Source organism: Triplophysa dalaica, chromosome 12, assembly GCF_015846415.1.
Source record: "Triplophysa dalaica isolate WHDGS20190420 chromosome 12, ASM1584641v1, whole genome shotgun sequence".
NCBI lineage: Eukaryota > Metazoa > Chordata > Actinopteri > Cypriniformes > Nemacheilidae > Triplophysa > Triplophysa dalaica.
The window spans coordinates 2,975,488-2,999,297 of record NC_079553.1 but is presented as its reverse complement, the minus strand read 5'-3'; the positions used below and the strand labels follow the sequence as shown (position 1 = coordinate 2,999,297).

The window sequence follows — 23,810 nt, the reverse complement described above, 5'->3', positions numbered from 1 at the left end:
ATCTATAATGAAACTATGGTTTCATAAATGTGTGATTCCTGTGCTTTTTAATGCAAATACTACATACGTTAATTTTCATAAGGGCTTTTATTGAAATATAAGCAGATCACACAATGCGTGTACTTTTCTGAAAATATGCACACAGGAATTGATAAGAGGAATTCAAATTTTTATCTCAAGCATACGATTCCTATTTGTTTTGTTTTCGATTCCCATTCAAAAGTGGATTTTATTTTCGATTCCCAGCCCTAACCGGCAGTAATACATTAGAAAGAATGAAGTGTGTTAACTGCTTTGTCATGATACTCACTCGAGTCACATTTTTGACCCGAAAGAGACGGGTAATGATGTCCTCATCTGCGGACATGGACAGAAACTCCACCTGCATAGGACCGTATTGCTGAAGACCTGGTTCAGGCCAGTACTGCACACAAGGCTGGAGAGGGAGAAAGAAAGAGAAATAAATAGACATACGTGGATTTAGAAGCCATAATTGAACATTACAAGGTCTTCTAGACCAACTGGCATTAATGTCTGGATGGAGAACATTTTTAAAGGTCAGCTGTCTTTCAGAAAGATGCTTGAGTCTGTTCTCTAGATGAACAGAAACACTTGTGAGAATAATAAAAATTTGGAAGGGGTTTAGGTAACTATTTGTATAAGACTAACACAATTTCTACACGGATGACCAATGATAACCCTGCCTTAAATAATATAAAATCTAATGGATTTAATGGTTACAATGGGAATTGTATTGATTTTAATGGACACTATAATGGTGTCGTCATGTATGTTCCCTTCTTGGAATAATCTCCAAATAGGAAATTTGTAATAGTTTTAATGGAAAAAAGCATAATGGTATTTTAATAGAAACCAGTAGAATTTCTGTGAGGGTGTCTATTGGGTTCCTATTGATTTTTTTTAGCAGGGAAATGAGATAAACAAAAACAGCTGATCAACATTTCTTCACTAGCTAAGAATGTCCCGAAATTGGAGCGTTTCAAATAATGTATTTGACATCCAAACCATCAAATCAACATTCCTTTGCATCACCAGTATTTGACATCCGCACATATGAAACACTGTTGAGTACTGAACTGAGCAGAAATGAAACCGGCAGAGACACAGCTAGAAAGTGGAAGAACGTTAATGGCGGCGCGTCGAGCGAGGTGATAAATATTAATACTTATGGGCCGCGGAGAGCAATCAAGCGAATGAAGAAGAGAGCGAAAGAGAAAATGACAGAGCGAGAGAGACGTTAATCCACCGCAGAGAGAAAAATGAACCGAGGGACTGCGAGAGTGACACTGAGTAACCGGCGACACGTTAACGCACGTCATGCTTTTCAAAGAGAGCCGTGATGGAGGACAGAGCCGGAATACCACTCTGTAACTCAAAGGGAATCCATATGTAAATGAGACTTGACTATAGGCTTATGAATACAGAACATTTCGTTGGGAGATTAAGAGAAGCAGGGGCGACAAAATAGCTTAAACGACTTCAAAGAACATTTAGTACTGATAAAAGCTGCTTTTTTTGAAGAAAAAACCCAATAAATGTACAAAGTCGTGGTGTGCTTAAGATGCTCTGCAGACGCTTACCCAGGCCGAGTTGGACTGGTTGACCTGATTCAGCATGACCACGGAGGTGCAGCCGTAGTCAAACACCAGCCTCCAGAAGTCAGAGGTCGTGCCGGGCAGCGGGTGGGGGGTCACTATAAAGGCAGCGGGCCGGTGGAAACTGTCCATCAACGCAGCATTGATGTAGTTGTTGCTCTCGCCCTCTGTGGTCACCAAGAAGGCCAAGGCTCGGTCCGGTGGGAGAACATCCATGCTGCGATTCTTCTCCCGGTTTCGTGGTAAAAGGGCGATGCTGCACTCCTCGACGTCCAGGTGAGGTGTCACGGAGTTTAGCGTCTGAGGGGAAAAGATGGTCTGAATAAAACACGGATATTGAATCCTTTATGCTAAAATAGTTGACAATGTGGAAACCGATTTGGAATGCCGTACCCAAAACTGCACTAACATATTTAATTTCTGAATGTTCATTTTGTATGCATGTAAAAGCATCAGGTAGAAGCAAAACGTGAGACATTTCAGAAAAAGTATTATTTGCTGGCACATCTGTGATCATTTCCATTTTGCGCAAACAATATCCGGTGACCTTAGATGTGGCCTAAATTTGACCGCAGCTTTTGGAGATCAGTTTTAAAAAGCATTGCATGCTACTCGTCCACGCGGTAACGGCTATTACTAATACAAAATGCAAATTGAACAATCTCATACATAAAAACAGCCTCTATAAATGCAGAAATATCCCAAGCAAACATGTCATGTAAGCTTGAACTAAAAACTCATCTACTAAAAAATACTTCACCCCAAATCTAGAAAACAAGACGATGTCATCATAAACACCCCAAACACAAGTGTGCATACACATCACAAATATCACCTAATAGCCATAACACAATCTACACCCTGTAATCCAAATCCACCTCGCCACGCTTCGATTTCCAAGTCTCAGCGAGAAATCGTTTGTAATGAATGCATTACAATTCTGCGGGAACGCGAAGTCAGAAAAATCCGATGCGGAGGTAAGTGAGGGAGAGTGCGGATAGTTCAGTCTGAGTATCAATAAAGGAATTCTCGGCAACACATTCGGAGTCGTCCATCTTTTATTAAATAACCTTCACCGGCCTTTTACTCCCGGTGGAATCGGGAAACACGGCCGACTGTACAGACTACAGAATGCACGAGCTGCACCCAACAGACAACCTTACTGTTGTCCCTACAGTCCATTACTGAAAAATACTTTACATTATTTATGTCTGGCAGTCTGATACAACAACATTGTTAAAGATTCTGGAAAAACTACTTTAAAACTTGTGATTTAAAGCATATAATTGAAGCACCGATAATAACAAATCTCCTATAATTTTTCGTGATAATTTACTCACCCTCATGTCATCAAAGATGTTTCTGGGTTTTTTGTTCTTTAGTCGAAAAGAAATGAAGGTTTTTGATGAAAACATTCCAGGATTTTTCTCCATATAGTGAACTTCAATGGACGTATTAAGTGAATTCATGAAAGAGCCAGACGAGCATTTGTGTTTATAAAGCATATACATTTTTATTTATTTTATATGACCAATCGTTTCGTTTGATAAGACCCTTATTCATCGTCTGGTTTCGTTTAAAGTCCTTTGAAGCTGCACTGACACTGTAATTTTGACATCAGTCCACTATATGGAGAAACATCCTGCAAGGTTTTCATCAAAAACCTTCATTTCTTTTCAACTAAAGAAACAAATACAGGAACATCTTGGATAACATGGGAGTGAGTAAATGATCACGAAAATGTGTTTTGAAAGTGAACTACTCATTTAAAGTGAATCCAAAAACAAAGTTCCGTCATCATTTAATCACCCTTGTGTCAATCAAAACCTTGGAACAGAAAAGAAGATATTTTGAGAAATGTATCAGTGGTTTCATGTCCATACAATGGAAGTCAATGGAGGCCAATGTCGTAGCAACATTCTATAAAATATCTTCTTTTGTGTTCTCAAGACATACAGGTTTGAAATGACAATAAATGATCAAATATGTTTTTTATTTTTGGAAGAACTTTCTAATTTATCGTTTACTAAACTTCTGTTAAAGTGTCTGCCCTGTCTCTCTGCAGACATCCGTCGGCTAATTCTACTGTCTGGAGTCGAGAACATTGTTCAAACGTCCTCTGTATGTCTCGCCATATACAAAGTCTCTGTTGAATACATTTATTTCACAGTTCTGATCATTAATCTATGGAACAGTACTTGTGTCTCACTGTGCGCAGTTCAGTGTCATGTTTGACTGCTGCTGTCAACCTTGTTTTGCTCCATTGAGTAGCTTGAGCCTTGAATTATAGCTTTATCTGACTTATTCTCTCTTTTCTCAGATTGAGTTAAAAGCCATGCTGCAACTGAATATTATCTCTGTTATGAAAACCGTGCCTTGACTTTGGAAAAGAGAGAGAAAGTGAGAAAGAGACTTAGAGATCATTATGAAAATTTAAGATTCTCACAGAATGTTTTTGCTTATGGAGCTTGTCTCTTGAAGCCAGAAGTTTACAGAAAATAGCTCTTCGTTTGAATTGGTCATATCTTTTTGATCTTGTGAAATAAATGCGTTCAAATTTCTGCGTAAACAAACTTCTAAACTTTCTCTAGTCAAACAGATACATAAAGTCAATTAACTGTGAGCATGATGCAGCGCAAAAGCTGTGGGTTCGATTCCCAGTCCTAAATGTGTCTGCCAAAGTCATTACGATAATTGTCATGTAAAATATATTTTGAAAATATAATAAAACAAACACGCACCTTAAAGAGGTGTTCATTAGAAAATAATACGATACCAACAAAAACAACTGCACACTCACTCGATTTCATTTTATTACAGACGTTTCGGCAAACACCTCGACAAAGGCTGTTTGACAAAATGTTGGTGATAAAATAAATGAAGTGGGTGTGCAGTTATTTTTGTTAGTAATTGTAAAATATCACCACACACAATTACATGTCAACAAGGCTATTCAGCGTTGAGCAACTTATCCCCCCAGTAACAGTGATGTAACAAGGAAACTGTGCAAATCCTTTTATTCCTAAACTGCCTAAGACACTATTTTATTTGTACAGCGGCACAAAACAAGTTTCATAACGGAGCAAAATTGTTTTTGGACCCCAAAGCAAACCTGCAGCGTCAGATGAAGTTAGTCGTTTCTTTCACCCCATCTTTACCAGCAAAACTAGATTTTCAGATACAAGCAATTTGTCTGTTTACGTAGAATGAGAAACTGCTGCATGACATGACCCAATCACAACCAATCAGAAGAGTTTAGTTTAGTTACATGAAGCACAGATACACAACAATCGAAGGAACAAGGAAGGGATGGCTGCGTTAAAGGCACATCAACAGATAAAACCGAGTTTAAAAGTCAAAGATTAAATTACTTTTGGTGCAAGATGCTTAACCGTATGATAAAAATGAAATACTGTATTTACTGCAGTAGCAATTTAAGCAAGTAAAGTCAAAGACCTGGAACTCCTCTCTGAGCTGTGATGAGTTGCTCTGAGAATCCACCCTCAGCATCTCTTTGTATGCAAGAGCGAACTCATTGACCGGGATGGCCGTCTCTCCGCACAGACACGCCTCCAGGATCGCATCATGAATAAATATATACTGCTCCTATAAAGACAAAACATATTTTTTCTTAAAATAAACAAAGTTAAATACAGCATATTGTACATGCAAATATTTTGGTGAAACATTTTAATACAGTATATAAAAAAACAAAACAGACACCTCAGTAAATATTAGTTAATTAGGATAATGTACATGCAGCTGGTTGTTATCGCAGAAATAAGCCCCGACAGTGTGATCACATTCAAGGGGCTAATTTCGTGATAGCATCCGGCTTTTTGTACATTATCCCGCTTATAACACGGCTACTTGCCACATGAGAAAAAACTGGACATGAAATGTGAATTTGAAATATTTTGTTAGCTAATTTTTACCGAATGCAGACCTTCCGCGAGGAAAGCCGTTTACTTTTAGTTTTAAGGTAAGAAGCGACGTTCAAATGTCACAAACAGGCAATTTGGTTTTATCATTTGTTAATATAATGTCATATATGTTATTAAAAGACATATTTACATTTACGTTTGTGTAATATTTAACTGCACCTGTCAAAATGATTTGCTGCATCCGGTTTACTGTGTGTTGTTAGTTTTGAGAGTTTGTTATCTTGGAATAACGAACCTGCAAATGTCCTGACAGACCAATCAGAATCAAGCATTCCAGCGAGCCGTGTAATAAGATGTAAATAAATCAATGAATATGACTTATAAATCACATGAAATATGCAGTTTGAACTACACACGGAAATCTTGTCAACTCATGGTCAAGTCATTATTATTTTTGCTAGATAAATGAAGAAACAAATTCTTGTTTCATTCTGTGAACTCTTAACATTGTTTCTCCCAAAATTCAAATAAAAATATAGTTTTCATTTGTATTTAATTGAAGAAAATGACAATTGGAGAAACAGGTCAAAATAACAGAAAATATGCTCAGTATTTCTTCAGACCTCAAATACTGCAAATGAAATCAAGTTCGTATTCACTTTTAAGCGATACAACTGTAATATATGTAAAAGTTCGACATTAATTTTTTCATGTGATAACCTCGATATTTATCACATTTTTCATGCGTCTTGTCATGCTGTCAGTCTATCACATTGCTGTCGGATGACTTTGTCACTCCTGAGGTTTGATTTTGTTGAAATTCAACAGACACTAGACAGGAAACAACACAATACATCAAGAAATTATGATTAAATGAACATTTGGAATGATCTCTTCATTTTTTCCGTGGCTGAATTTATCACACAGCCCTGCTAGACGAAGCTGGATTCTAGGACGAATCATAACAGGATCAAGGACGACATAGATTGTGTGCGAGATAATATAGATTACAGACTATCTAGAGACCAACAGCACAACCTGTTTAACCTCCATGTTCCAATGTAAACATGACACGTCACGCTGCAAACTGCACTGTGTGAGCAGGTATACATCACATTAAATAAACAAACACTTACGGGCTGGATTTAATTAAAGCATCTAGTAAATAATTACTGTTATAAACAGTCAAACGACGCAGGAATTTACATAATAAAGATTGGCTATGCAAATTGCACCACATCTAAGCGAAAGCACAAGCCTGCGCAGAACAGACAGATGCAACCAAGATGAATATTTGCATGCGTTCACAATCATCAACACACAGTTTTCACTGCATTCCGAGGCTAAACATCCTGAATATTCATAGCATCTCCTCGGAGTGTCAAGTCTCCTGTCATTTCAGGACACAAGGAATTATGGGAAAGTGTGTCCGCACCTCGGTCTGGATCATGTTGATTCGGCGAGAGCAGAGGGTCTTCACGCAGTTGTAGATGTCCACCACACCCTCGCATTCTGCCATGTCCAACATCACGTCAAGCACGATATAGCAGCCTGTCCTGCCCGCCCCCACACTGAGTGTAATGAAAGAGATAGAGTCATCCGCAGAACACAAAAGATGATATTTTAAAGAAACTGGTAACCAAACAACGCCTGCAATCATTCACTTATATTGCATGGACACAAAACCAGTGCAAGTGAGTACTAAAGTACTAAACAGACTGTCGACGATGACGTCACTGCACGCAAGAAAACCGGCAAGTCTCAAACTTTCACGTAAACGCGGTTTTCTGCATAGCCGATTTATTACTGTGCATGTAAACACTAATTTTTGTTAGATATCCGTATATTTTGTGCATGTAAACACACTCACTTTAAACTGCTGTTTTTAACATTGAAAATGTAGAGTGTACAGTGAGGCTGATGTCTTACTGTGATGCTGTTTTATAAAACAAGAACACGCAGCATGTGACATACAAAGTGCATATCAAACCACGTTACGCTGTATTAGGAGCTCTGTACCTGCAGTGGACCACCACCGGCCCTGCGTCAGGCGGTGTGGAGGCTTTGACCCGCCGAATAAAGGCTAACAGACCCGTAGCGTGGTACGGGACTCCATGCTCGGGCCACGACGTAAAGTGGAACTGGCACACTTCGTGTTTGGCGGAGTAGCCTCTCTGAAAGACAAATGAACCCCACAGTTTCAGCACAAATCAATTTCTCGCCGTATTAGGTAGCAAATGTTCAGAGTAAACAGTTTAACTGGCCCTCTGGAAAACTCTGTTAAGGTCAGAAATCAACATTGTTGTATTGTACAATCTCTAACATGATCGAATACATTCTTCAGCCCCCCAAAAAAGGTCTGTCATCATTTACTCACCCTCGTGTCGTTTCAAACCTGTGTGACTTTCTTTCTTCCGCAGAACACAAAAGAAGATATTTTGAAGAATGTTGGTAACCGAAATCTGTCGGTCCCCATTGACTTCCATTGTTTGGACACAAAACGGATACAACCGAGGGTTTTCTGTTACCAAGATTCTTCAAAATATTTTTTTGTGTGCGTTTTGCAGAAGAAAGAAAGCCACACAGGTTTGACGGAGGGTGAGTAAATGATGACAGAATTTGACTATCCCTCTAATGATGAAAATGAAAAGATAAGACCTAAAAGCATCATGTGTGTCCCGATTGCTCTCCTGTGTGAAAACACACAATGCTGGTTATTGCGGAGCAGCCTGTCCTGCCATCCCTCACACACACAAACACGTGCACATCATTCCACCCAGAACCCCTGTGTTTGATTGACAGCGCCGCAAAACGCAAAACTCACATCAAAGGCTGTTGACAGAGCTGCGCCTCCGCAGGGCAGGAGAGGAGGATAAGGGGGAGGTTAAATCGAGCTAATTTCAGTAAACGCACCCACATTCAGCCCTTACATGGTGCTATTGTATCAGAGAGGTGGGGGGAGAGAGATAATGAGAGAGGGAGATGCGTTAGTTAAAGCGTTGGGAGATGAGGCAGCTCTAATCCTCGAAAAGACAGCTCGATGGGCCTCCGCTGGATTTCACTGACTTCTCTCCATTTCATTTAAAGAGCTGTCACTCCAAATTCTCACCTGACATACACACGTCTTACACACTAATCTGTTAGCATCCTAGCAAAGAGCCGAGCAGGCAGGTTTTACCACACCGATGCACATCTATATATATATATCCTTTCACCGGTACGGGAGGTGTGCAGGATCAAACGTCTGAGAGAACAACGAAAAACTGGGATTTCAATTCAAACTGACTTAAAGAAGAACGGAAATTTGTTGGATTTGGAAAAGAAACACATTCATAAATCAGATTTTGGAGTCGTGCCAATGCGACTTAGTGGTCAGCACAATGTGCTTGGACGCAACCAGCCTCGATGCTCATGCACGAGACAGGTTTGACTCGTTTTCCCCCCATTATTTCCTCTCCGATCTCGGAAAAGAACATATTTAAATTTCTTGCACGGAGAGGCAGAGTCTCGTACCCGCTCCAGGGCAAATGTTCGCACTGTGTACTCCGCCAGAGTTTCCGTCTTAAGCAGCGTGATCTTAATGTCTCCGTACATCTCTGACTCATCCGGCCAATACTTGCAGCATTTCACCTGAAAAAAGACCAAATAAAACCAAGTTCAGCATAGAAAACATTAGCATAACAATATTAGAGGCGTGTGATGTATGGAATATTCATGATGATTTGGCTGGTGATACAAACCGATCTCATAAATATTTAGACGATTATTAAATGTAATGTGTGTATTTTTGGAGGATCTATTGACAGAAATGCAATATAATATACATAACTATGTCTTCACAGTAGGGCTGTGCAATTAATGGAAAATTTATCGTAATCGCCAACTTTTACAAAAACAAAATAATCGAGGTAAAACAATTATTGTGCCACATCAGTTTCTATGTTGTCCTTGAGGGTAATGAGTTATCGTGTTAAATAATCGGGATCTCAATATTTTGATTATGATTTTTGTCATAGTCGAGCATCCCTACTATAGGTGTTTAAAGACCTTACATAACAAGGCATTATGTTTTATTACCTAATAATGAACTTTCTATCTACATACACCGCGGGTCGCCTACGTGGAATCCGCCATGTTGTTTCTACAGTAGCCCTAAACGGACAAACTACTCTACAGAGCGCGTTTCGTAAACGCTATCTCTCCTTCTGCAAAGACGCAAGAACGTGACGACATCTTAGTTGCTTAAAAATGGACGTGTGGAGGGAGCCGTTGGTTCTTAATGAAACTCTCTTTTTCACAAAGTCTTCAAATTAAAAGCTTTGCAGCAACCGACTCCATAAAACCAATAAACTGAAAGAACTTCCTGCTTGTGTACAGTCAACCGACTTTATTTCTGTGCGGCTGTTACCGTCCCACAAACTGTTAGATTTGCTGTCGGACACAAGCCATCATCCATTTATCCCTGCGGTTCGCATCTTTTATCATAAAAAGGGAAAGCGTATTTTTCATAATAGAGCCCCGATTTCACAAGAGGGCAGGGACAGGATGTTAAGAGGGACTCTGTCGGCAGCAGACGCCGTTCTCCGTAGCACTGAAAGGTCGATGTCGGTGTGGAGAGGAAAATGAAAGAGGGAATTATGTTAGAGGAAGAAAAGAGACGGTTTAAAAGCGCCGTACTGAGCGGCCCACAAGGCAAGAGAGCAGGATGCATTACACAAGTGTTTGAATTCTGAAAGTACCACAGACACTTCAAATCCTCTTTTTAGTTGACATCAATACAGACGTATTTATATAACAAGTGCATGACAGATGTACTGTATCCCACTGCCCTTAGAAAATGTATTGCGGTGGTTCAATGGAACAATATCAGTAGCAAATGGTAGTACAAGCGTGTGTTTATTTATACTATGAGTACTCTATTCACAAACTATGATATTAACAGTTCATGCTGCTCAAAGGACACTTTTCTCGTTTGACTAAAAACATGTTATAACCATAATAACATGTCAAATAAAAGCATAACAATTCTGTGGTACATAGGATTTTTCCCAGTAGAAACTGATAATGTTATAATGGAGAGTGATGCAACTACGACGAATTTGCATCAAAACACAAATAGACACACAAACACTCACAAAGAAGTGAAAACTGTGAATGGCATAGGTACGCATGAGGAAAATGAAAGGTGGCTGATGGGTTAGTGTGCGGATGAGGAAGGTTCTAGAACATACCCTGCCCACCTCCACTAGCTTGGTGATCATGACGATGCTAAAGCAGTTCTCTTGCCAAACCATCCTCCAAAAGTCATAGACCGTCTCTTGCTTTGGCCCTGCAAACAAACAAACAAACACACACACATTGGATGAGTGGCAGCCAGTGCTCCAGACGGCCGCTTTAATTTACGAAGTGTCAACGCGTGTTATAAGGCACTTGTGTAATCCGGAGCCTCACAGCAAGTAATTCAATAGCGGCCATTTCTGGGTGAATGGAGGAGTTTTAACCTCAGCAGGATGTGGCTCTCTGATAGAAAAAGCTAATTTCTGCCATCAATTGAGTCTGCCTCGAAATTCAATTAGAGGGAAAGACAGACAAACCACAAACACTTGATGATTTATTTATGGGAGATCTGAAACGAGGAGGAAAGGGGGTGAATTTGGGTGTATGGAGCTGAGAAATGGATGGAGAATGGTTTTGTCTCCTCTTTGACATGCACACGTTTGCTTTCTGTTATGACTTCTATTGTGTTAAATAGCTAAAGACATTTTACGTAATTATTATTTATTTTAAGTAATGAATACACCGATTAAATAAGTTAGTATTAAGGATATCTATCCAAACATGTGTGTCAAAGTGTGATAAAATTCACATTTAGAAGATGTAAGCATTTAAAACGTTGTCGCTTCCACCAAAAAAATCAACAATTTCTTTGACATCATTCGTTACTGTAACTCCTCGTCAAAATGTACTGACCAATTGTAAGCTCTCTAGAATCTACTGTCCATTCTCACTATTGGCTATTTTAAAAGGGGCACGAGCCACACAATATGTCCAGCCCGATTTTTCTGAGGAAACGACATCGAGGGATCAAACTCAGCTATCGATTTTAAGGTCTTTAAGATTCTACTTTTTCTGAATTATTGTAAATAATATTGTAATTATTATAGTCCGTAGGCCTAGTTTAACTTCAAGTGATAGCCGGCCAATCAAAATCAAGTATTTCTTGCTGTACATAGTAATTCATAAGCACTACAAATTAAATACGTTTTTATAATAATAGAAATAACTTTCATAATTCAAATGTGTATATTTATAATAGAATCCATTTACAAATCCATTACACACAATGCATTTTATATTTTTCCAAATCATCTCTTCATATGAGAATAATGAATGTCCTAAAGAAGTTTTTGTCAATTTAACAAACCTATGAGGATAATTCTGTTCCCGAATAACAGCCTATATCTAACTATATCTCTGCCTGGGACCCCCTAAGGTCCTGCAGGTGTTGATGTTGGTCTCGGGTGAGAAAACAGCAGGTGGCGATCCGTCCTCCATCACACCATGTCCATACATACACCTCTATAAATCCATTTCTCTAAACTCATTAAAATCCATCTGGAAGAGCTTCTTTTCAATGTCTTTGGTTTCTCTCTCACACACAAACCCAAAAAGCTCATGTTAAAGAGAGGAAAGTGTCCCCATCCAGACAGAGCCACATAAACACACACATCCATCTCAAAGACCTGTCCGGACAAAGATACTCACCCTGAGTGGCGATGAAGTGGTTAGATCGATGGTAACCCTAAAAGAAAGAAAGAGAGAAGCTGAGTGAGCCAATTGTGTTGCAGAAACATCACGTCCGAGTCTTTCACTGCAGTTGCTCTGTCTCTCTACACTCATTTTCTATTGGTTGTTTTTATCTCTCAGTCCCAGCCAGAATACGCATTTTCCAGAGGTCACCTGCTTCTAGCAGTACACCGGCCCATAAATCTCATCCTTTATAAACTGTCCTGAAGTTCACTTGCCTAGCTACACTTTAAATGTTAAACACTTAAAGGTACAGTACACTAGGGTGATGTGTTTATGTTGCGCTGGCCAATAAGACGCTCATCTTTTACAGGAACGCAGATGTGCGCTTTTCGCAGTAAGCCATGATTAAATGAATTCATGATGTCAAGCATGAGAAAGATAAAAGTAGAATTTGGTCGCTTAGTGTTAACATGATGTAGCCCCGGCTCAACGTAAAACAAATCTGCGTTTATTTAGATAGTAATCTAACTGATTTACTAATCTCAAGTGAGTTTACAGGATATAAAATTAGTCATATTTCTCATAAATACTCATTTCTGCAGGAGTTACATTTTTTAATAAGAAGCAAATTACCCGAGCGCCCTCAAGCTCAATTAAAGCTCTCCTTTAGAAAGTCATACCAAAAGGAAGCTATTTAAATTTGAGGAAGAGTTTTTATTGTGTTTTAATTCAATTATATATCTTATTATATGTTACGAGTATTTTCTAGTATGACACAGTGAGGACAGCAATAAACTTGATCGCAATTTTAGCTAAATTGAACTAGTTAAACAAAAAAAAACAACGTGAAGGTGTTACGGCAAACCCTGCAAGTCTTTAAAACTGTCAAATGAAAAAATTATTGGTCTTTTATTTGATATATTTCAGCGTTAGGCCATTGCACATCGAGTCCCAATTTTGCATCCGTTATTTCCGCACGTTAAAAAATAAATACGACCTCACGTTGTGTCAAAAACAACCAAAAAACGCATACGAAAATTTCCCACTAACTTTGAGGCCCCAAAACAGACAAACAAAAACGTGCACGAGTAAGACTCCTATGTTCAGACTCAAAGCTCAAGATCAGCCCTATATCAGCGTGTGTTTTACAAGTTTATGGAGAGAGAAGGGAACTCCAGGAACGTGTCGAAACATGTGATTTATTCATCAAAGCTGAGCTACCTGGGGACGCGCTCAAAGAAAGTAGATCTGTTTTCATTAAACAGACAGAGGTGGAATAATGGAGACATCTTTTTTATTGTTGTTGTGCATTTGCCGGCCCATTTAAAAACATCGCTGACGCCTACTGTATTCAAGCTTGGCCCAAGCTATTTACTGTACACTGTGCAAACAAACATGGAAACTGTGAAAAGAAAAATAAATTGAGGGGAGATGTTTTTTCTGTGGGATTTGGAGAACGAAGGGCACGCAGGGATGAATGTTTGGTTTTTTAAAGGAAAGCTAACTACGGTCTGCTTGCTTTATAAATGTATAAAAGTAACAGTGAAGTACACGTCCCTTGTGCTACCCTATATTCACCCGGTCGCGGATCGGTAAGGTGGCAGAAATGTCTTTCCACTAATTCACCCTACATTTATATTCAATGATGTGTGTCAGATAAACAATAGACCCCTTCAGTACAAGTAAACAGACTGAACTTCCGTCACTTATAGCCTCATTTCTGTTGTCTCCTTTAAATGTGTATTCTGAATGAAATCTATCGAGTGGCGCAGAGATGAAGTATTTTTGTAAGCCCACTTGGAAGTTAGCGTCGCACTGGTTCCGTCGACTGACGGCCTAGTCTTTTTTCCCATAGACTTTTAGAAGATTGCAAAAAATAAGCCGTGATTAACAAAGGTTTATGATGTTTTCATGTTTTTGCCATCAAGATCATCTTTCCAAATCAACACGACTTTTGTTACTTTTAAAGCTTAAATACAAACACCGACTAAAAAGCTTAGCGAGGCTATAAACAGACTACACTACGATCGCTTGATGTCGACGTCATCACCACCAAGCCTCCAACCACCTTTTCAAACTTTATAAAAAATGTGTTCCCTGGCAAGTTATTACGGCGCGAATGAATCCACATTTTTAGAGATTTGTGTTCATGTTGCATTATTCGTGAGATTTATATGCGTAATGACGTGTAACGTCCTCGTCAAAGGATGTTGTCGCTTTTATCAACTTAAGCAACCGCCGTTTTTAAGACACAACCAGGCTTTAAAATCATGAGTTGGTGATAACTGTTTCTTTTTATATCGTAGACTAAAACATACAAATATTTAGAGGTTTGGTTAACCACACACCTTATTTCAGGAAATTTCCCTAAATCCCCTTCAAAAGACTTTGGTGCGATGGAGAACTCTCTTCTGGGGTTTGCAATACAAAAATATGTCATGTCTCATCCATGTACTGTCTGTATAGGTCTCTAAATCTGACTTTGTTACTGAGACAACAGCCAAAGAGCAACTGTCAGTAATGATGTGCAAAATATTACACCATTGTCCATAAAGACAAACGTTTCTAAGCTATAGTTCTGATCTGATTTGCAATCGAAGAAAGTTCACAAGACACACATTTACTAAATGGAAAAACAAATATATAAAGAGATGAGAATGATTTTTAAGCTCACTGGGAGTTTATTATACCGGTCACAATGATCGTTTCACTTTTCCACTTTATGATTTCAACTTTCTGTCTGTGATGAAAAAACACCTCAATTCTCTAACCCTCTCTCAATTTCAAAAGTAGTTTTTATGTGAACCTGTGAAAACTTGTTACCAGTAAGTAATAAAGCACAGAAACCCAACAGATGGGACCTGAAAGTTTTATGCGTCTGCATTTACAGATGAACATAAAGGAGATCTCTTGGTGTAACAGAGCCATGCAATGACATGGAAAGACGCAGAGAGACCGAGAAAGAGAGAGAGAGATGAAGAGGGAAATGTGGGGGAAGAGAGTCAAGAAAGAGAAGTGAAGTACTTACTTCCCTGTTTATCCGAATCTACAGGGTCCGAAGTCGAAGAGGTGGGAAGGGGGTAAGAAAAAGACAAGACAGAGTCTAGTTAATGAGAAGCTGAAGAGAACTAGAGGATTAATAGATCACAGACCGACAGAGAGAGGGAGAGAGAGAGAGAAAGATATAGAACTAGAGAAAGAGAGAAACTTGTGTTAGCTGTCTACGCTCTATGCCAGGGGACAGACACTAAAAAATGGAGACATGTATTTTGGATGTGAAGGTGGGTAGAATTTGTGTGGGTGCCTGCAAACTAACCTAAAATTCAAAATTTTTGTTGTTGTGTGTAAGTAAACAGGGTGTACTTTTTTGTATGCCTGATTGTAAATGTGTTGAAGAGAAAAAGACGGAAATGAGAAAGAATAAAACACTTACGATCAGAGCGACACTTGCATTAATGTGTTCTCTAATAGCCTCCGCTACGTGCCACCGAAAACACATTCTGGGATGTTTTTACAAGGCCAAAGGCCAAAACAAATGGAAAAATCAATGCTGTTTAATTGGCCCATATCCTGTTTTGCTCGCGTTATACTGAAGAAACAAGAATTCTACATGTTCAACATAAATATACAAATAAAACCTGGAAATGATGTCTAGGTGTGCGAATATTCGAAGGTTAAAATGACACGCTATGGTACGATTTGAACCTGTAATCAAATCTAGACTCAAATTTCATATTTTCCGTCACTTTCAGCAGTGCAAAAAGAGGCACACATATCTAACATATTTCACACAAAATAAGCAACACAATCTAGCTAGTCACCTATCTAGGGCTCAGACAGCAAAGTCTGTTCTAATAAGTAGGTAACTAATGTATGCTGTCTTCTAAGACGCCTTTAATAGACGGCATTGCATAAATCCTCAGCAATCCCGGAAATGTGCTACACAAGCTCAGAGAAAAAATACATTCAAGATAGCAGCAAGGTAAGAAAAATGTTGATCATAAAACAAACATATTAATTTTCACTGTAAAGAATCTGTACTAAAAATATTCTAGTGTACTGAAAACAAAGATAAAAAAAAAATGATATACATATATCAATTCAGTCATGTCCCCTGTATAGAGCGATATTTGTGTAAACGCTCTTACGTAGTGGTCAAATCACTTATCAGGTTTCAATAGGAATTGTTTTATGTCTCTTTAAGAAAAAGTGAAGAGAGGGTCACATGGTAAGAGGGAGGTCATGCCCGACTTGGCACCCTGAGCAAACTGCTCAGTGGCAGTTTTAAACAGGGCAAGTAAAAAAAAATTCAGCTGGCGTGGGTGACCATCTGTGCACACAGACACAGAATGACCCTAAAACACTTTGCGATACAGGTCAGTAGGCAATGCTCCACATCTGACCACACACACTCCAAAATAAGATGTTGGCTGGTCACCAACTCTCAGCTGCTTTAAACGCTGTTTCCCAAACAAATAGTGGCTTAGTAAAGAGAACTGATATGATTTTGTGTTGATAGGCTTTGTTCATACCGCACACAAATGTGATTTGGGTTTCAAATGCGATGTGAAGGACCGACTTGTCATCCTGTCGTTTTACAAGATAGTATCATCGATCCTGTGTATGTTATTGATGCCACAACCATTCAATCAGACATGTGACAAAAACCTGATTTTAAACTACATATAGATTCAGATTCAATGCCAGACTAAAAACAAATTACATCAAATGTCCTTTTGATGCCCGTCTGAACAAAGCCTACGACATGCACAGAGAAAGGAGAGTGTCCACAAATATCGATTAGACTCATGGGGAGCTACATAATGACAAAACCAGTGTGAATGTTTGTTGGTCCGGCATGAGAGTATGCGAGTCTGTGTCTGCTGGCTTACATCAATATAATTGGCGTTGATATAGTCAGAGTTTGGATCCCCAAGCAGCGGGTGCAATTTCACCCTGTGACGGTCATCTGAAACACACAGACAATGAGCACAATGTGTAGGGACTTCAGAGCTTTACATTATTAGACATTTTAAAACTGGAGTGATGTGTAACATGCATATAATTGAACATTTCTAAAGACCAATCAGAGTTTATATGATATGCATGAAAAAATGACTCACAACCCATCAGGGTATCCTGTCTTCCCTTAGTTTTATCCTTCTTCTTGATGGAATTGATATCCCAGCCATCGAAGAAGCTCTAAACGTATAGGATCACAAAGAGAGAGAGAGAGAGAGAGATAATTTTTTAGTATTATGAGAAATATTCAACTTTGTCTGAAATGGATTTGATTTTATAATAGAAAAAAAGACAGATTTGGAACAACTTGAGGGTGAATTTAATTTTTTGTGTAAACTGTCCCTTTAATATGTTTAATATACACAGTATATATTCCCAACATTACATTCTACAGCTGGAAATTAAATCAAATAAGAAATAAAATATTTTAACATTGGTTACATCAAAAAGGGAATTTATTAGAAGTCATTACAAATTCTTGCATTCTACCAAACCCTGAACATCAAACATGAATAAAAAAAAAACATTTCCACATCAAACTAGTTCCTAAATGTTAACATTCAGAGTTGTCAAATCTGGTACATTTACTGTATGCGTGCAATGCTTTTCATTTTTAAAGTTACAAAACATTTTCAGCTGACCAACCTGTACTTCTTTTCTTCCATATGTTTAAAAACAATTGCCCGCTTTTTAAACCAAATTAATTTGAACACGGGATGGACCTCATTCATGAAACACGAGCAGAACGTTTTTTTTGTGTAAATCGTTCGTAAAGTCGTTTTAATGTAAATTTTTAGAATTTGTGAAAATGTTTGTATTTTCAAATTGTTAGTTGGTACGAAAGAAATGTACACCGGCGCCACCCCATATGTAAATAGTGCGCAAAACCCCACGTAACGTTCAGTATTCAATTAGACAAACTGATGACACTGCATTTTGGTTCACTGTGTATCGTAATATTATTTCACGCGTTCCTTGCCCTGTCTTTAATCATTTTTTACTTTTTAACTTTGGGTAAAATGCAGCGCTTCTCATCACTGTTTTTTTTAACACAGCTGTCCAATCACAGTGGAAAAGAGGCGGGACAAACAATGCATTGACCAACCATCATACACAACAGTTGAGAAGATAATATTAATGGTTGCTACTTTTTCATATTAAATAATATTGTTTGAAATAAGATACTAGTAACAAGTAGGCTAACTGTTGCGGATATTCTAAATCACATCAACCATCTTATCTCCAGAATAACGCGCAGTGCCTCCAAAGCGTCTTCAGGCACCACCAGCTGGTTATTCAGAAGCTAAAAACGGTTTGGTGGACACAGTTTAATTGATTGATTTATTGGTAAGCATTTAGCCTGTAAGTCTATTTTGCATTCATGCAATATAATGTAGCTGTAGAAGGATTCCAGCATTCTAAAATACGTAATTTGCGAAGCTGTAATTCAAAGGCGGGAATTATGCTAATTGTGATTGAGCGTGCATGCGCGCCCTATTTACGAATGATTGGAACTCATGAACATACACCCATTTTACAACAAAATCTGACATTTACGAAGTATTTGTGAATCCGGAGGAATGTTTTCGAGTAAGTCCCTTTTACGCGCAGAGTCATATATTTATGAATGTTTCATGTATGAGGCCCAATGTAATTATTATATTCAACAAACTTTACGTTACATAACCTAAATGTGTTTCACTGTTGACTTCAACTCAATAAAACACGTTTGCCAGTCGCTAGTCTACAAATGATAAAAGTACGTTATGGGGGCCCTGAAATTAATTTCAAAAGGAATCTTTGTTATGGTTAAGATTCAATATGTGCAAAGCAAGTGATAATTAAGTGATAGAGACAACACATCCTTGATAAAGCATGGTGTTGCTATGGTTACCCCTCAATTGAATGTGCATTCTGCAAACAACGAATTTCCATCAATGAAACTTTGTGTTAACTTGGAGTTTTGTTCATATTTAAAGAGACCCAAAACTGAAATTTCTGTCATCATTCACTCATTTCATTCTAAACCTGTGTAACTTTTCATGCAGAACACAAAAAGAAAATATTTCAAAGATTGTAGGTAACCGAACAACATTGTTCCCCATTGACTTCCATTCTATGGACATTTCGCAAAATATCTTCTTTTGTGTTCCACAAAGGAAAGAGTCATATACAGGTTCTGAGTGACATCAGGGTAAATGCATTTTTGGGGTGAACTTTCCCTTTAAGGCCCCGTCCCAATCCCCGTTTTTACTTCCTTAAGGATTTAACTCCCAAGCTTCCAAGTGGGTCAAATCAAACCGCAAGACCCCCTAAGACCGTACTCCGCAGTACATTCTCCTCTACAGTACTAATATACTGTCAATAAGTGCTGATCAATAGACTGCCCTTGTGATCCGTTGGGAAATAAAGTTTATGAAAGCCTGTGGTTCACTCTCAAACTCTGTGTTTCATCTTTCCGCCTACAAGGCACAAAGACAGTGACCTCAAAAACAGACCCACAGTGTCACTATGTCCTGGAGAGTGCGTATTGATTTTTGAGCTGAATCTGTTACACACTAGGGGGGACAGTTTAATGAGTCTACAAGCTGAGCTCTGGAGAGCCGGACCCGCTCTCTGATTGTGTGGAGAGATGTTTTGTCTCGTAGCTCTGTGGACAACAACAGATAGGAGAAAGTCAACAGTCCACACGAGTGCAGCTCTAAGAGGAGATACTCGAGCCGCGACGTGAGGAGAGAAAATGAGCCACGGAGGGTTTAGTGCTCGGCACACTAATGCTGAGAGGCTATCTGACCTCTATTTCCATCTCAAAAAGCGCCTTTTTTGCAGTCCGGAGGGGTCTGTGAAGAACAGGACTGAGCCTGGTCGAGTCACAACCCTGCCTAACCGTACATCCATAACGTCCAACTGTACTTCACAGTAGCAAAAGGTTTTGGGTGGGGTTACCCTGTTAGATAGATTTTCCAGCAGGGCAAACCAATCTCCACTGTGTGGAAACATTCTGCTAATACCAATTTTCGGGTTAGATGGTTTCTAGCTGGTCTAGAGCGGTCTGAAATACCAAGTGATGATTTAGAGATCAACCTTGTTATATTAGCCAAAAGCTAAGTGATCACAGCTGTCACCTTGCAAAAACCAACTTGACTACTTTAAGCTTGAATAAGCTGCTTTTCTTCAACAGGGCTTTAAAACAGTGATGGTATATTGTTGAGAGGTGATAACTAGGCTTGGAGTGTGTTTGTGTATTTTTGCGTGGGTAGAGATTGTCTTATTGCACCTATATATGTGTGTTTGTGTTGCGCATTCTATATAGTGGTCTGTTTTGACAGCCTCCAGGACTCCAAGACCTGGCTGAACCGTCTCGGCAAGACGTGTGTTCATAGCGACAGGTTCCTTCACTATGGCAATGTGAAAATTATATTATTGAAAGATGAAACATTTCTTCAAAACAGATCACTTTCAAGAAACACATATTTTAGCATAACTCGGCCAAAATATGCAGTTTGTGCTAAAATAAAGAAATATATTTTTGAAAACACATACAGTATTTACGTACTACATTTGAAAGAACAGTTTAAAAGAAAGTAATATTTTCAAAAGGATTTTTTATTATGGTTAAGATTTAATATGTGCAGCACTCATTTCGTGCCTTTTTAATACATAATTCTATAATCAAGTGAAACAGACAGCACGTGTATCTTGCGTATCCTCGAGATGCTACGGTTACCCCTAAACTGAATGTGTCTTCTAAAATAAAATATAATACTTATAATAGAATAGAATACAATTGAACTGAAATTGAAATAAAATGTATAAAATAAAAAGTCAAGTCGAGTCAAGTAATAAAATAAAATAAAAATAATAAAATAAAATGGCTAAACAAGAACTTAATAAGAGTAAATTCAGACCTTAAGACAAACCCATTTATGAACATCAAGAAAAATCTGTTCAATTTACATATTTATTAGTCACATACTTTACATGCGTATATTCTTGAAAAAAAGTGCTTCACGATGCCAAGAAGAATCATTTCTAGCCGAATAGTTAAGACCTGTTACACCGAATGTCCATTTCAGATTCGTAAATGTTCTTTGTGGTGGAAAAATGTTTATTAGTTTTTAAAAATGTGAGCGAGAAATTAAGTTAGATAAGAAGGTAAGAAATTAGGGCTGCGGCAATAAACCAACGATAGATGTCACGTGAATTATGCACAGCTTTTGAGTGAAGTACAGGAAAATAGAGCTGCATCCGAAACCTGGAGGGCATCCTCGTGCAGAATCTCCAAATACGCACTTTAGAAGAAGACAATAACGCGTTCTGGAATCTAGGAATTGCCTATGGACATCTTTTTATCATTGTTACTCAAGCCTCATCAGGTATTTTTATGATATTAAAGCATATTTATAATGATCATTTTGGACAGGTGTTGCTTTTTCAAATGCACATTATAAGCGGTTCAAACTCGCACTGCTTTTAGATCGAGCAGCATTTCCTACTGATCCCAGAGCCGTGCTTCACAGACAAGCTACGCATTATAAAGTATATTGACACATTGAATATCGCAGCCAGCTTGACTTCAATAGGATTTAATGGTATCGCGATAAATTATCGTGCAGCCCTATAAGAAATAGATTGAGTTAATGGTTCTTTAAGGAACTAAAAATATTATTGGATTGCATTGCTGTGAAGGACTTTAGGCACCTTCAATTTTTATATTGTATTTGTCAGGAAGACTAGCTTACCTCATATTCCTGTTTAAAGCCATAGCCCTCTGCGGTTTTCATCTGGTTGATATGCTGGAGAAGATCAGCCACACGCACTGCTGGGTGAAGTTGGCCTGTGTGATATGGAGACCCTTTACGCCCGCACTGTCGCCGGGGTGACCCGCCGAGCAGACTGCTGGACTCATTCATGGAGCTGCGTGGATCACCTTAACGACACAAAGAATAATATTATGACATTCATCACGACTTAAAACGAACCTGCAGCTGAGAATTGTTTTAAAAAAGTTTCATGAATGGATGGATGGATGTTCATTAAAAAAAAGAAAACAAGTAGAATGAGGTTAGATGTGAGATTTATCGCCTTATGGCATTTCATCTTCTGTTTATAATTAATATTCATAAATAAGATCAGGGAGCAATTATGAATTCATGACTAGGGCTGTGTGTTCAAATAAATTAACAGTCTGCTACTCATTTCTCCACGGAAATAGAGAAGAAGAATCCCAGACAGGATATTCCACACAGCAGACACTTGAAATGTGCCGAGATAGCTCTGAGACGTGCCATTAAAACTTCATTTTGATCAAGAGATCTCTCGCTTTGAAACATCAGCTATTCAGTTCCTGTGGAGTCAGAATACCTTTGAAAAGCATATTGGTATTTTCGGTTTTATTTCTGTTGCTCTAATTTTCTCCAGATCGAAAATCCCAGCTACGTAAATTTCAAAAGTCACGTAAACTAGTTGTGCGGTTTTTGCTGTGTAAAACTTGAAGTACAGTAGGGGAGTGAGGTAAGCTTAACTTTTCTCTAAAGTTGTCACTTAAATTGTCTTCTAGGTAATGAGAGGAAAAAACGTGGAATAAAAGTAAACAAATACGTCATTATATTCTGCTATCAACTGCCATACAACCATATAACGAGTTCTTCTTAAACACACAGGGCCATATTTTCACGAACTAAGCACATGGTCTAAAGCGCAGGGCGCAAATGCACTCAGGGCGTGTCCGAATCCGCATTTGCTATTTTAACGACGGAAAAATGGTCGGCGTGCATGGTCTAAACGGGTTGTCCCGATTCTCTTAATGAGTAATGGGTGTTTTTTTGGGCGTAACGTGCAATAAAACAATCAGAGTGTCATCTCTCATTCACTTTAAGAAGTTGTGCTCGCGCCACGGCGGAATTCTCCAGAGAAAACGCATCTACTCGTACGTGAGGTAAAAGCGCGAGCAGATCATCTACATGACAAGACGGATTTGTATCATTATCTACACAACAACAATCTTTTACATTGTAATCCATTTATATATTCTTTTTGACATGTTTGTGTGCTTCTCTCCATGTAATAAGTATAAAGTAAAAGCACGTTGTTGACCCGCCCAGAGGTGCATTTTCTACTAATGCGCTCTTTTTTCAAACCCAAAAAATTTGCGCAATCTATTTTCAGTTCCTCAAAATAGCAACAAGCCAACAAGGCCACCACTCTTTTTTTAGACCAGCACGCCCATGGGCGCACAAATGAGCGCAAGCGCATTTGCTATTTAAACAACGCAGCACAAGACGGGTAAATGAGAACTGCTTCCACTGAAACTAACAAAAACACTGCGCGTTGCTCCGTGTTGCGCCAGGTGTATGATAGGGCCCTTGATCAAATGACAAATTATGCAAATGCTTCAACGGTTTCCTTCAAGATGTTTACTAACCTACCTTACCCCACTCTCACTTACTGTTCTCTCTTCCTTACTGGTTTCCATAGATTTAAGTTTATAACACGATACACATTCTCTCACAATTGGAAAACAGGTGGTATATTATGA

General features: G+C 38.6%; 1 protein-coding gene across 9 annotated transcripts in view; it reads right to left on the bottom strand.

Annotated features, from left to right (window-relative positions):
- The window catches only part of ptprub (protein tyrosine phosphatase receptor type Ub), a 184,330-nt gene that overhangs the window by 8,591 nt on the left and 151,929 nt on the right, over positions 1 to 23,810 (bottom strand). For 4 of the 9 annotated variants that reach the window (XM_056762139.1, XM_056762141.1, XM_056762140.1 and 1 more), the window contains 12 exons: positions 22,015 to 22,202; positions 17,374 to 17,452; positions 17,143 to 17,219; positions 15,279 to 15,296; positions 12,266 to 12,302; positions 10,732 to 10,829; positions 9,014 to 9,130; positions 7,520 to 7,674; positions 6,936 to 7,071; positions 5,073 to 5,222; positions 1,602 to 1,916; positions 311 to 436 (listed from right to left, as the gene is read on the bottom strand). In XM_056762139.1, coding sequence (XP_056618117.1) covers positions 311 to 436; positions 1,602 to 1,916; positions 5,073 to 5,222; positions 6,936 to 7,071; positions 7,520 to 7,674; positions 9,014 to 9,130; positions 10,732 to 10,829; positions 12,266 to 12,302; positions 15,279 to 15,296; positions 17,143 to 17,219; positions 17,374 to 17,452; positions 22,015 to 22,202 — 1,496 coding nt within the window. The remainder of the gene's footprint in view (positions 1 to 310; positions 437 to 1,601; positions 1,917 to 5,072; positions 5,223 to 6,935; positions 7,072 to 7,519; positions 7,675 to 9,013; positions 9,131 to 10,731; positions 10,830 to 12,265; positions 12,303 to 15,278; positions 15,297 to 17,142; positions 17,220 to 17,373; positions 17,453 to 22,014; positions 22,203 to 23,810) is intronic. The other 5 variants (XM_056762144.1, XM_056762143.1, XM_056762147.1 and 2 more) reach the window with 3 other exon arrangements.